We start from the raw sequence: 15,002 nt of genomic DNA, 5'->3' as shown, positions 1-15,002 counted from the left end.
CTTTTTCCTGCCTTCTATCCTCTAGATTCCAGCTGGGAGCATATGATGCAGCTCTGACCCAGATTCACGTGCCATCTGGACTACCTTTTAGAAACACCCTTTTTCATTGTCTGTAGCATCAATAAAATCTCTTTAGCTTTGCCTCCCCAGTCTATTAAAGGGGTTCTCAGATATAACTACACAGATTTTAGTAGAATACATCTGACATGTATGACAGAAACAGCTGTTGCTTACAAGCATCCAGCCTTGTCACCTCCAGTTCTCATTCAGTCTGACAAATATCTAGTTTTCTTTCATAGGAGTAAGTGGAGCTGTGTTTGCAAAGATCCTGGCTTAAGTGAATTCACTGCTCTCATGCTCCATGTTAATACAGGCTATTTAGCCAGGCTGTGGATGCCCCGGGGAAGACCAAGACCTCATTTCTGGTTTTGGCCTCAGAAGCCCATGGCGCAGGCTAATGAAAGCTGTTAGTGTTCTAACAAGTCTGGAAATCTCACGTGATTTGATGTATTGGAGCAAAACTAGTTAGCTGCATGTCAGTATCACAGCAGATGGCAATGACTACGTCAAGCACAAGGTTAGGAAACAGCTCTCATGTTGATGGAATATTTCGATTGAAGGAGTTTCCTACAGGAAGGTTTTTTGGTTTGTTTGTTTTTGTGTTGCCATGGACAATCAAAGATCTGGAATGTTGATTTGGCCAACAGACCCTTTCTAGCTTATCTAGCCTCAAACTGTTGATGACTGCTAAAGTTGGGCTATGAAAATTTGGAAAATACACCTTTTGATTCCTACGTCCCATAGAGTTCCTTGTTGTTCTCATAACCATTTCCTTGCTCATGAAACACAATGCAACTGCATAACAGTGAGGAACAGTAATTAATTGATTAGTTAATGACGTTCAGCACTGTGATGTACATTGGAAAACTGGTGTGTAGTAGTGTGCTGATTTTTAAGAAATCTGTGTTGTAAGAAAAGCAAAAGCCTTTTACAGATATCTGATATAGAACCTGTGTTGCTGAATGTCTTAAAACAAATGACTTCTACTAATTTTGTAGGGTTTTTTGCAATGCCTCTCAGATATGTATGCATTTATGTGACTTTTTAAGTAAAATTATCCTTCTAAATTTTAAATGAGCATGTGGTAACTCTGGTTTTTAGGAAGAAAAAATAGTGTGTAGGTTTGCTATCCTGAATTGTCAGAAAGCTAACACCTTTGAGTAAAAACGAGGTAAAATTTTGAATTCAATCAAGTGTTTTCCTTACAGAGTTTGTAATTCAAGAATCGCTTGCTTGTTTTTCTTTTTCCCCAATCCTTCAAAATAATAAATTTAAAAACTATAATAATCTCCCTGTGGAAAAACTTGAAAAAATAAAAAGCTAAATGCACTGCAGTATTTTATATTGTTTGACCTAATTTAGAGAACTAAGAACTTCAGCCTTTTGGATTAAATTCAGAATTTTACATCTACCAAGCAGTGTGCCAATTGTTACCAGTAAATATGAAACACCTATGAGGTAGAGTGAGGTCACTGAAGAGCAACCAAAGAATTACAGGTCCAGTTCACTGTCAATTAAAACATGATTTGAATTTTAAAGTAAATCTCCTGACATTAGCAATTGCCAGGGCTTTTCAGAGTCATGAGGCAGAAATCACTATTGTATGCTTTCCTGTTGTAAATTATGAGATTCACACATTTGTGGCACAGTCTAGCTGAGAGAAAAAACAAAGCTGAGACCATCTGAAATGAAATCATGTTGTGATTTGTGCCAGATGGGTGCCTGAAGTAATTACAATGTCAGTACTTCCTAAGTAGGGTAGTGATATGGACCTAATTCTGGTCAGTCTGGAGAAACCTGTTTTGATGAACTTTCAACTCTATTTAGCTCAGACATATGTTGAAAGATAACCTAGTGGGATGTTACTGCAATCTGCTTGTACTTGCCCAGGCTTTTGACTACACTACTGCCATAATTGTACCAGTGATGGTTTGTACAAGTATTGAGACAAATGGGCTAAGACCTATTATTTTTATACTTGGTGTGAAATCTAGAGAAATAATCTCTGTCACTTTGGTATTGTGATTTGTTATGAGCAGAATAGTCTTGACTTGGGAACCTTTGCTGAATTTAATTTTTATCAATTTGGAAAAACCTCTGATCATGGATTTGGGTATTGAAGGGGAAGCAAAAAGAAAGAATATAAACAGTTAAAAGAGTTAAGTGCTTTCTTTCCCCAGGCTCAGCTTAGCCCAAACACCTATTCTAACTCCTCCCTAGTCTTGGCTTCCCTTATTTTCCCTTCAGATTATGTTCAGTGGTTCCCCACTGCCTTTGGGGAGGTGAAGTGCAGGAGGTGGGCTCATGTGCCACAAAGGTGTATTTTTGCTCCTCTTCATTTTATTGTTTTTCCCATTGTTCTCTTTCTTCATTTCCTGCTCTAGAGAGGCATCCACAGGCCAAAGTGCCCTTGGGGGTGCAGCTACCCTGGCATGGGCTCCCCACAGCTGCTGTCCCTTGGGGGTGTTGCTGCCTCAGCATGGGTCACCCATGGCTGCAGTCCCTCCTGCCCAGAGCGTGTTCCCAGCCACATTTCCAGTGCTGCATGTCCTGCCTCTTGTGGCTGGCACAGGCATGCTTAAACATCTTTTAAACCTGCCTGAGGTTTTTGGAGGTGATGGGCTGTTTATGCTGGTTTCAGAGGCTTCTGGAACCAGCTGTGGCCATCTCAGGGCTGCCTGCCACACAGGGCACCTCTGCAACCCTCTGCCACCAAATCCCTGCTGTCGATGCCCAATATGCAGCTGTAGTGCAGGTTTTTCCGGTCTTGTTTTAAAGTTTTAATCTGCAAAAGACAGTGCACAGACAGACTTGAACCTGCAGCACTGCATTTTGTAAGGGTTTGGAGGAAATGGTTAACCTCAAGGAAGGGCTGTTTGATGAACAGCAGATAAATAAACAGGAGTTTGTAAAGAATAATTTCTTAAATCCTAGTTGTGTGTCTTAGTCCTTGTGTTTCATTGACATCAGTCATCTTTCACCCTTAATAATGAGACAGCTGTATTTCCTCATGGACTCCTTTAAGATGACTTCTGACAGGTAAGCAGCCTGCTCATTTATCTTAAGCCTCAGCATGCTTCATGCCCTTCTTCTTTGTGTGCATTTTAATATATTATTTGCCATTTGCTGAAACAGCCATTTAGCTCACTGGGATGAAATAATTTTTCAGTCAGCTGAGGCAACAGAAACCTTGAGTACCTGGGAGCTGGTGTTCTCTTGCATGTGCTCTCATACCCCTGGCAGCTGATGGTCTCTGTAACCTGGGATTTCAGCAGGGGTATGTGTCCAGTTTGCTGGCTCAGGATACACAGCTCATTCTTTGTTTCCCACCTAAATCTCTGCAGAAGTGTCACAGCCATGTCATCTAAAGAGCTGAAGACTCAACTAGCTGATGCTGGGCTTTTTAATGTCCCTGTGTGAACTCAGTAGTGTTGGTTCTGAAGTTGCTGCCTGAAGGCTCAGAAGTGCAATGCCCTCTTGGTTAACACTTCATGCAGGTTTGAAATGCTTTTGGAGTTTGTTTTCTAATTGGTTATTGTCTAAAACTTATCTTCACTTTAAAGAGGAGAACTGGGATTTGCTGGGATTGGAATGTCTGTTTGGATCTGACATACGAAGTCAAATACTTCTAGATGGCAGGTCTTGTGACCGACATATCCTATTCATTTGAACAGAGCAGTCTATTTTAGAAATTGTCCAAGGCCTATTTTATTCAAAATGATCAATCATGCTGGCTTTACATAAGCTGAAGAAAATATCTTTTGCCAAGCTGACTGAAAGTCAGTAGACCAATTTGTGTAAAAAGAATTCAGTATTTCAATTTAAAATTATATTAAGGATGGAGGAGAAAAGGAGAGACCTTTTTGTGCTGCAAGTTAAGATGAGGACGAAAATAATTCTAGCATAATGGTCTCACCCTGGAAAATGGGGTTTCATTAAAATCAGCCTTCAGCTGAGTCTATCAGAACTGTCAATCACAAGAAGAGGTTGTTAGGCATGTAATTCTATGGAAAGATTGTAGGTGCACAGCCTGCCTGTTTATATCTTCCATTAAATAAATACCTCCACATTTTTTGATTTGAGAAATATGAGAATAGTTTATTTAGTCAGAAATGCCAAAACACGAAATTTCTGAATTAAGATCATGTGGAGGGGAATGTGCTACCTTACTCTGACTTCTGTGAAGAGTTTGGATTGTTACCTGTTAGTTAATGTTGTTTTCTGCCTTGCAACTCATCTCTAGTGTTGTCTGATTTCAGGGGTGATACATAGGTGTGATGTTGGACACTGAGCAGTATTTAAGTGTTTTGGAGAATCTGTGACTTTGGCAAGACATTTGCTTTGATAAAGCTAGGAGGTTAGCTGCACATGTAATCCCAAGAGTTTCTCAGGACTGAAACAGGAGGGTCAAACTTGACATCCAGAAGTCCGTGGGCCCTGATGGGATGCACCCACAAGTGCTGAGGGGAGCTAGATGTCTATAGAGCAGAAAAAGCTTTTGGCAGGGCTAGAAGCAGTAACTCATAACATGTTGGACATCATTGCTAGGCCGCTCTCAATCATCCTTGAAAGGTCTTGGCAGTCAGGAGAGGTGCTCAAGGTCTGAGAGAAAGCAAATGTCACTCCCATCACCAAAAAAGGCAGAAAGGGGAGTGCAGGGAGCTACAGGCCAGTCAGCCTCACTTCCATCCTTGGAATGGTGATGGAACAGCTTATCCTGGAAGCCATGTCTAAGCACTTGGAAGACAAGAAGGTGATTGTGAGTATTCAGCACAGATTCACAAGAAGGAAATCATGCCTGATTACCTTCTACAATGGGACAACTGGCTGACTAGATGAGGGGAGCTGTGGGTATTGTCTAACTGGAATTCAGCAAGGCTTTTGGCACTGTCTGTAATGATATCCTTATAGGCACACTCAGGATGTGTGGACTGGATGAGTGGACAGAGGTGGACTGTGAACTGACTGAATGGTAGATCCCAAGAGGGAGGCATAGAGTGCCTCCCCAGGCAGCTCACCAATGACACAATGCTGGGAGAAGTGGCCGATACCCCAGAGCGTTGTGTAGCCCTTCAGAAAGACCTTGACAGGCTGAAGAGATGGGCAGAGAAAAACCTTTTGAAATTCAACAAAGGCAAGTGCAGAGTTCTGCACCCAGGGAAGAATAACCTCAGGCATGGTAAAAGTTGGGGTCTGACCTGCTGGGAAGCAGCTCTGCAGAGAAGGACCTGGTAGTCCTGGAGGACAACAAGCTGTCCTTGAGCCAGCAGTGTGCCCTGGCGGCCAAGAAGGCCAAGGGAATCCTGGGGTGCATAAGGAAGAGCACTGTCAGCAGGTCAAGGGAGGTGATCCTGCCCCTCTACTCACCCATAAGTGGCCTCCTAGAGAGAGCACATCTGGAGTGCTGTGACCAATTCTGGGCTACTCAGTACAAGAGAGACATGGAGCTCCTGGGGCAAGGGGCTGTAATGTTTAGGGACTGGAGCATCTCTCTTGGGAAAGACTGAGCTGGGCCTGTTTAGCCTGAAGAAGACTGAGCGGGGCCTCATCAATGTATGCATCTAAAGGGACAGTGCCAAGAGGATGGAGCCAGGCTCTTCTTGGTGGTGCCAAGCAATAGGAGATGAGGGAACAGGCAGAAACTGAGACACAGAAAATTCCCGTGAACCTGAACATGAGGAAGAACTTTGTTATAAGAGAGATGGAGCACTGGAACAGATTTTCCAGAGGGTTTTTAGAGTTTCCCTCACTGGAGATATGCAGGAGCCATCTGGACACATTCCTGTGCAATGTGCTGTAGACTGACCCTGCTTGAGGAGGGAGGTTGGACCAGATGACCCTCTGTGGTCCTTTCCAGCCTTTCCATTCTGTGATTCTGTGATCTTCAGGAGATTAATTACAAATAACTGCCAAAACACTCTTATCTATTATTGAAGCTGTATATATCCTAAGAAGATATTTTAAAAAGATAGGTATCTCTCATAGTAGTAAAATTTTCTACAGTAATTGAATCAAAGGACTTTATGGCACTAATTGAAAATGGGAGAGATCATAATTATAGTATTAAACTAATGTATAATAATTATTTTTTCTGTTTTACTACTCTTTCTAAATTGCTGGCTATGGTAATAATATCTTTATGAATGTGTTAATGAAGTGTTAATGAAATTATGATTCCTATCTAGAGGGAGATAAATTACAAACTCGGAATGTTTTTGTTGTCTGTGAGGGATACTTGACACCCAACATTCTTGATATATGCGAGTAGATGGAAATTGGCACTTAGCCACTTGATGTTATGTGACATGCTATCAAACTTGTTCAGGCTGTATGTAGCATAATTTCCACAGAATGTGCTGATACATTTTGGATTTAGCTTTAAGGGCTTAGGGATTGGTTGTATATCCTGATTTATTTTAGTACACATTTTCAAGCCATTAGAAAGCTAAGTCTCTCAAATTTATCTCTGTGTGATCTGAGACACAACACCTCACCAGTCTAAGGATGGCTCTCAACAAAGGCTCTTTATTTGAAAGAGTAACGTGACCAGTACATGTACTCTGGTTTCAAGAAACAACCCACTACAAGTAGTTGGATTTGTTTTGTTTATTTATTTTCTTTCCCAAGGTGTGGGGATCTAGGTGATATTTAAGACCCCTTCCAACCCACACCTTTCTTCCATTCTATGGTACTGCTATATGCTGTTTTGCACACACGATATATCATAGGCTACTTGGTCTTCAAATAAACCAGATCATTTCTTCAAAGAATTTTCCCAACTCTTCCCTAACATCTGCAAAAGCTGTTAGTTTCCTAACTGTTCCTCCTACTCCCTAATGTCTGCAAACCAATCCTGAGATGAAAACTTTCTTTGGACTAAGAACTGTAGGATGTCTCTCCATTTGCAGTGTTGTATGGACTCATTTGACGATTCTATATGTGAAAATTTCAACATGTAGTGTGCTTTATTCAGTGCATTGAGTGCTGTTGGAGTGGGCAAAATCTATATATACACCAGCCTAAACTTACACAGGCAATGAATAATGGACAAAATAACTCAGAAAAGGAACATTTTCCTTAAGAAAAAAAGCCTCTTATAGTCTTGTCTTTCAAGAGAAAGTGTGAAAAACCTTTAAAAATTAACATCAGTGCTAAAAGAGAAATCTCTTTAGATACTAAGTGCAATGGAGACATAGGTGTTATGGCAGAATATTGTTTTCCCCGAGTATCACCTCCTAACACTCAGCTGTGCTCTAGGAGCAAAGTATTTATTCTTCATGCTTGGGAAATATGTTATGAGTTACTGCTTCTAGCCCTGCCAAAAGCTTTTTCTGCTCTATAGAGGTCTAGCTCCCCTTTTCTAAAATTTGTCTAATTGTTCTGGAACAAAGCCAATTACATAAACCCAGTGTTTTCAATTTGGTACTTAGATTCACATTTTCTGTAGTTTTTCAAGCCTAATAAAGGCTTTGAGTGTCAAAAAGCTTTTATTTCCTCCAATATCTCCTAATCTGCTGATACAAGAAAAAAGATACTATCTCTGCAAGTGCTATTTCAGCTGTTCTTAACACACTCTTATTTCTTGTCCTTGTCTCACCTGGTCAGTAGTTGGAGGTTGTAAAGGTTTTTGAAGGTTGTAAAGACAGATGAGTTAGGGAGGGATTAATTTCATCTCCTCTTGATGCAGCTAAAGCTTCAGCATGTAGGTGAAAGTAGCCAACTAGGTTCCCTCTGTGGAAGAGGGAAATGGGCATGAGCAAAGGAAAATAATATTCTTTTGTTACTTATTCTGTTGTAGGAAAACATGAACAACATGGGGGGAAAAGCCCCAAAACTTTAACCCTGTCCGAATCCACCGAGTTTCTGTTCCACATTTTCCTTTCAAAAATGTCTAATTCTGCAGCAGGGTTTATGGCCAGATCTCCAGAATACAGTCAGGACGTGATGGCTTTCCAAAACCCAAACAGCAGGAAGGCCCATTTCTTTCTAAGATATAGTTCAGATGAGCAAATTTAAGTATAGGGAAGAGGAGAGTAGGAAACTAATTATTCTCAGGGATTTAGGATTAGAGTGCTGGTATTTGGTAATCAGAACAAAATGCCATTAAAATAGCAATTTTACTGTCTGAATTAGTTGCAGTTTTCATCTGACTTTTTAATACTCTATTGCAGGGAACTTTACATACCAATATGTTTGCATTATGTGGCTGACATACAATTTTCAATGAAAAATGCTGCACTTAACCCCCCATTATTAATCTTTTGAGACTTTTGTATTCTTTCTAAAAGTACATTGCATTTGAATTTCTGTATTGGACTGTTTTAACTCATTTCTTCTTGGTCTGACTTCTAGATGTGGTAGTTGTCATTTTTTCTCTCTCTTAAAAAATAAACCAAGATAAATAACAACAACAAAAAAATCTAAACTTTTCATACTAATATTAAAATGAAGTTCAGTGAATTTTTACATGTCTTGTAATATATTGTTGTGGTAGACATTTTTACTCCAAGGTATCTCCAGTTTCTAATGTCAAATAAGTGAATTAAAGCTCTGTTTTAATAGATTTCAAAGAGACTTATTCACTCTTCCCTGCATATGTTTTTTTTACCTGGAGCCTCAAGAAGACATCTGAGGAGATTAAAATTTGGATAAATTAATTTTAAAAAGGAAAGACTATACTAAAATAAATGTGTTTAAATTTACTACTGGTTGTTGAAATTTCTATACTGTTTATTAACATCTGATTGTGAATGCTGGTCTTTTAAGCTGTAAGTTGTTCTGAAAAAAAAATTGCCCTTTCTTCTGGTTATTGTTGGAATGTACTTTCTTGTAACACAAAGCAAAAAGTAAAGATATGGTAGGTAAGTACCACCATAAAAGGAGAGAAAGACAGGCAAGCACTTAATCAAACTAAAGTTGATGTACTTTTGGAAATTCCGCAAACATTTGAGATATTTTAGTTATAAATTATTCTGTTTCTAGGCTTGCTTTCTTACTAATGCAAGTTCACCCATATAGTAGTAGTAAGGGGTCAGAGCAATTATAACTATTTTTAACAAGTGTTAGAAGCTTAGTAATAGAATAGATTATTCTATTACTAGTGTTAACATTTAGATTAAATGAACTAGAAAATGATCATGCTGGAAACAATGTCCATAGGCAATATGCCATGCAGCTCTTTAAAATTGTTCATCTTTTTGTGTTTGTTATTTATTCACATCCCTCAGGAAGGTCAGGCAAGATGAACTGTCTTTGAGTCAGTAAATGCACTGGAAAGGGCAGTGACAGTTCTCTGTTCAGCCAAAGTGGGCTTCAATTTATTCTCATTTCACACCCTGCATAAAAGCATTTCAGGGTAACGGGGCAGTTGGCCATGGATTTGTTTGGGAATTGTCGATTCCACACTCAAAGATCTACAGCTAAAATTTTGGATAGGTATTCCTTGGCAGTTTGTCAGCAAAGTGACGATAACATTGTCCATTGAGACAACATCAAGGCCTGTGAAGCTATGGGTTAAAGACCAAGCCATTTTTTGGGCTGCACAACTTGTTGCTTTCATTACCTCTTTGAGAGCATGGGTTTTGTTAATCACATTAGTAAATTAGTATTGTCTCCCTCCCTTATTATTATAAAAATAATAATTGCAAATAGTTGTGTAGTGATAGGACATTAATAAACAATTAGAGCAATTATTTCATGGTGGACTGCAGATTTATCAAAGATGACCTCTTGGCACTCAAGTCAAAAAAGTCAAATGGTCTCTTAAGTCCTTTGACTGAGCAGTGAAAGGTAACCAGACCTAAAGATCACTGAAGTCCAAAGGAAAAATACCTTTGTGTAATGGGCTGTGGATGACTGCTAAAGGGAGAAGCCTGGTAGTAATACGGCACTTGCTCATCTTTCTTGAAATGTTTTCCAAGTCAATTAGCAGAGCAACTTGTGCTGCCTGAGATTCCAGTGTCTTGTGATGTCATTTGTACTTTGTTTTCCTTTTCCATTTTGTTAACATTTGTGTAAAGCACAAAAATGAAAACATTTTACATTTTGGGTGAGCACTTAAGTCTATTGTCACAGTTTTGATTAATTCCACTCAGTTATATAATGTGACCTGGAATTAGTAGCCAGGCTTTAGTTGGGCTATTAAATCACAGATTTTCTTATAGAACACTTACAAGTGTTACTTCTTTTCCAAATGATATGCAAGCTGGATGACTAATTAAGCTTGCTGATATTCCTGTGGCAATACTATGGATGAGAGAAAACTGCGTATGTGCCAGGTTTCTGGTGTAGGTAATTATGGACCAAATGTTTATGTACACACACACACACACAGAGTGTTGGCTCTCTGTGGCATGACCCACTGCTAGTGAGCAACATTAACACCTCATGCTGCTTATTTTCTCTTGGCATAGCGCTACTCTGGTATCACCATGTCTCGTGATATTTCAAATGGAGAAAGGTTTGCCTGGTGTTGTTTCATTTATAACTTACCATTTATTTTTATTATTATTATTATTACTACTACTATGATATTTCTTCATTTTCTCTTGGAACAGTGAACATCTAATTTTTATATACAAAGAGTTCAGAATCTGTTCTCCTTTCTCTTCTGTGGTTTGTTCTCATTCTGTCTCTCATCTCAGACTGACTTCACTGTCAGCCTGCTGCAGGATAGTGAGGCTGCACTGTGGGTTTCCAGCAGATGTTAGCTGAAATCATTGGGAAGTTGCAGCTCACTGAAGCTGCTGCATAGTTAGTCATGCTGCTGTGGCTTGTAGACTTTCTCTTCTGGATGGATGAGAGCCCTGTGTGTGCTGCTGCCAGTGGGCACATGGGCATCCCCTGCTACTTGGTGTCTGTTAGTGTGTGAGAGCTTACTCCACCAGAAGGTTTTGGTCATACTGTCTGTCACCTGTCAGATTGGATGAATCTGTCAATGCCATTTGGGCATGACAGTTACTGGGGAAAGAAGAAAATAATAATATCTTTCCTTCTTTACTTTTTTAAAATTTATACTATCTTAGTAAACTTTATTTTATTCTTTACCTTGAAACCATCTAAGCGAATTTAAGTAACGTGGTGAAGCAGAAAACAATAAATCCAAACAATTTTCTTGGGTAATACAAGATGAGACCTTCACTCTTCAATTCAAATTACAATATGTGTGAACAAGTTTGCCCCTGCAATCATGCCCAGGTGGCCTGGGAATCTTTAATTTACCCAAGAGCTGCAGATTTTGGTGATCTTCAGAAAACATGATGAAAAATAGATTTTAAGTAAATATTAAATATTGCAGAACTTGGGTATAATCAGAAGTTTTGCAATGCACAGCAATTCCAGGTTCCCTGAATGGACAGACTGATGGCTACTGTAGCTTTATTTTAGAATATGGGTTTTTTTTTGCTTTTTTAGGGGGAGGGAGGGTTTGCTTGTTTTGGTTTTAGTTTAAATCGACTACAATATAAAGGTCTGCAGGTTCTTCATTATATATTTTTAGGCAGACACAGTTAATTTTGTTTCTTGCCCAATTTGATGTTTTCATTTTCTCCTAGTATTGTTGAAGGTTGTTAATAAATGGCCATATTCAAACCTGAAGTAAGTGGAACAAGGGGTAGCTGGTGCCTATTCTCCTACTGAAGTCACTTAAGCCTTTCCTCTTTCTTATTGTCTTTTCTCTCAGCCCACTGGGCTTTGGTATTATTACTTGACTGAGTGACAGTAGGAGATAGTCACATGAAGAGACTATTTGAGCTTTCTCTGCCATGAACATTGTAGCTTTGAGCTGACTGACACTTAAGACATAATTTGAAGTTTTTTCAGTGCCAGAAAATAGAAAGTACATATATTTATAATTATGCTGGTGGTAAACAAGGATATGTGGGCATAGAGAAGTACTACTGTAACTTCTGTCGGGAGGCTTAGCAGATAGAGCCTCGGACAGATTTTGAGAATGCAGAAATACTAATGAAATCTTAATTAGGTGTGGAGTTGGCTGTTACTGCAGTAAACACACAAATAAAGCCATATTTCTATTCTGTGGTGTAGCTCTGAGGATAACATATGGCCTCCCAGCTTTTAAGATTTTTTTTTTTTCTGGAAACATTTATGCATCATTAATACTTAGCCCTTCTGGTAGGCAATAAAACAGCATTTACAAGCATTCCCTTTTCTTTCTGTCTCAGCACGAAGCATGCTTTTTGTTGAGGTGGGATGAAAATCAAGCTAGAGGTATTCAGAACATCTGTTTCAAATACTGGATATCTAGTCTATTATGCATTTTTCCTGATATAAAGTGTCACTTTCATTTAGGGGTTTTTATGATATTCTGATATGCAGTGTATGAGTTTGCAAATTACCTAGACTTTTTGCAGTGGTCTTGATGTGCAAATATGATTCCTAATATTAAATATAAATTTGCATTTTGAAATTCTGATATGTCTGAACACGTGTGTATCTGTACCTATAGAAAAAGATACTTTATAGATGTGTGCAAGTAAAGTACTAATATCTGAATGCATGTAATTTTATACCTTGCACTTGCAAGTAGTATGCTTTAGAAGAAGTATTATTCCTTGGAAACCCTTTGCTTCCACAGATAATTAAGGGTGAAAAAGCTGTTTTCTAACTTTTTTTTTTTTTTGTCTAAACAAGGCCTTCTTTAATATTTGATTTCATGACTGCAGAAACTGTGGAAGGCCTTGCATTTGTTTTCAGACATTCTTTTATGTTTGAGAGCCTCATTTGCTAGGCATATCTTCATTCTGGGGATGGAGTGTTTGTGGGGGATAGGTGAGATCCTTGGTGAGGCTCTTCAGGGCAGTTGCTGCTTATGCAGGTGCACTTGGAGCCCTGGCAGTCACACCAGTAAGAGCAGACAGTAGATGACATCAGTCTGCAACCTTTCATTCAGCCAGGAGTTCAGTTAGATCTCTCTCTTCTATCCAGGTATTAATTTCCTTGTTGAACTATATTGAAATAAAGCAAATGTTTGTTTTGATAATTTGATATTTCAGTTCACTTCGTGTAGCTGAAATTTGATGAAGGTGAGCAATCTAGATATAAGCTATGTGGCAAAATTTGGTTGTGCAGCATATTGTTCATTCAAACTCTTGTAGCAGCTTACATTTTTGTATTTTTCTTTTTTTTAGGCTTTTAAATAAATAGACAAAATGAGAATAAACACTGGCATTAATGATGTTTCCTATTTTGATATCGAGTCCTATTTTGTGTTCCCCATTAATTTTCAGTTTTTGAGTTGTTGAAAGGTTTTTTTTTTGACAATACCTGAGTACCTACATACTAACAGGAGTAAACTCTGAACTTCTGGGAGAAAACAGTAGGGATTTCTGGCATATTTGAAATTCTGGAAACAGTTTGGGAGTGTTAGAATAAGCACTGAGTATTTCTGCAGAAATGATGGACAAGTAAAGGTGCTGACATTTACACTGTTACCTTCAGGTATGAGACTTTATAAGATACTGAAACAACTGAAGCAATTCTTTCCATGTTGCAGGTTGTCTCGAGTCTATGTTGCCCTGTGTCTTGCTGGTTTTACTTCCATGCATGGGAGTTAGAAACCCAGCTCTGTCTTTCTTGGAAGTAAATAAATACATAAATAAACAAACAAAAAGGCAGCACAGCCTTGAGGACTGGGTAGCCGAGCAAAATACAGGTCTCAAGGAGCGACAAGAGAATCACACACACAGAAGCACACAGAGAATGATTATGCGGATGACACCTGCTTGTGTTTCTCCAAGTGAAGTGAATTTCAGAAGGCAGGTTTTGCAAAGAGTTAATGATGGTTTAATCATGGTTTAAGCAATGGTAATGATGGCTTGGTGTTTTCTTTTCTTTTTTTCTTTTTTTCCCTTTGTGTCACCTGCACCACTCCATTAAATGTTTAGGAAGATGATTTGAGGTTGTGTGGCCCATCAGAAATGTACTCTGGGCCTTGTAGGGATGTAAGTTCCAGCAGGTATCCAGTCTGGCGGTAACTGCTGTAAGTTTAACCATTATACTTATTAAAGGAGAAAAATGGGACAGTAGGAGGATGCATCTTCTCTCCACAGGTGTGTCGTCCTAACCATTGGCAAGGAGGCAGTGGGGGGAAAATTGTACCTTATTTAAGAAAGGTACCAGGCAGAAGCTCCACAAAGTTCCAGTTGCTGTCTGGAGGCATGCTGATTGTCTTCTAATCTCCTACTGAAATGTTCTCACAGTAGCTTAAAATAAAATAAACCAAGAAAGACTGAAATGTGTAGTAGTAATTGTTTGGACTCCAAAAAAACGGGAGAGTACAGCAAAAGCCTGCTTTTTATGGCCCAGTTGGATACCAAGGCTTTACTCTTACAAGTCTGTCTGGTCTTTCAGTTTGGTGAGAGAGTTAAGGTACTTGCACAGCTGTGTAATAATTTTGAAGTGTATGTATTTAAAGTCTTCTCTAAGGAGTAGCCTCCTGAGGTGAGAAATTTGTTTTCTTGAGAGACGCAATGGGATGCCAGTCATCCAGTGCTCCTTGAACATCCTTTATCTCAGCACAGTGGAGGCTGTATAATACACTGAAGTCTGTTCCACAGCAAAAAAGACACAGTTTTGAATGAGAACCACATTTGGGCTACTTTACACAGCAGGGGCAGCTGTTTTAAGGATGCTGAAGTTCACTGTTTTTAACAGAACATTTGAAAGGCACTGCATCAAAGCCAGGCCAGGTACATTAGGTGTTTGGGGAAGTATCAGTAAGTGCCTAACCTGCTGTGGACTCTCTTAGCGAGTGCATCGCATTTTCTGCTCTGCAGCACTAAGTGTGGGTGTGCTCGTGTTTTATGAATGCACATACTGAAATTCTATTTGACTGCTGTGTAACAGCACATGATAGTAGAGAAATCTTGCATTTGCTGCTTCCTGTGAACTGTTTTAATGTGTTCAGTCAGTTTGAGTTGCAG

General features: G+C 39.2%; 1 protein-coding gene across 8 annotated transcripts in view; it reads left to right on the top strand.

The window, feature by feature from the left end:
* The window catches only part of ZNF385D (zinc finger protein 385D), a 428,588-nt gene that overhangs the window by 20,433 nt on the left and 393,153 nt on the right, over positions 1-15,002 (top strand). The window contains exon 1 of one of the 8 annotated variants that reach the window (XM_069007263.1): positions 3,469-3,557. The exons of the other annotated variants lie outside the window; for them this stretch is intronic. Coding sequence (XP_068863364.1) covers positions 3,530-3,557 — 28 coding nt within the window. The 5' untranslated portion in view covers positions 3,469-3,529. Of the gene's footprint in view, positions 1-3,468; positions 3,558-15,002 lie in introns of those variants that run through there. 8 annotated transcript variants of the gene reach the window in all.

This window comes from Aphelocoma coerulescens, chromosome 2 (genome assembly GCF_041296385.1).
Source record: "Aphelocoma coerulescens isolate FSJ_1873_10779 chromosome 2, UR_Acoe_1.0, whole genome shotgun sequence".
NCBI classification, from domain to species: domain Eukaryota; kingdom Metazoa; phylum Chordata; class Aves; order Passeriformes; family Corvidae; genus Aphelocoma; species Aphelocoma coerulescens.
This window is presented reverse-complemented; position numbering and strand designations above follow the sequence as displayed.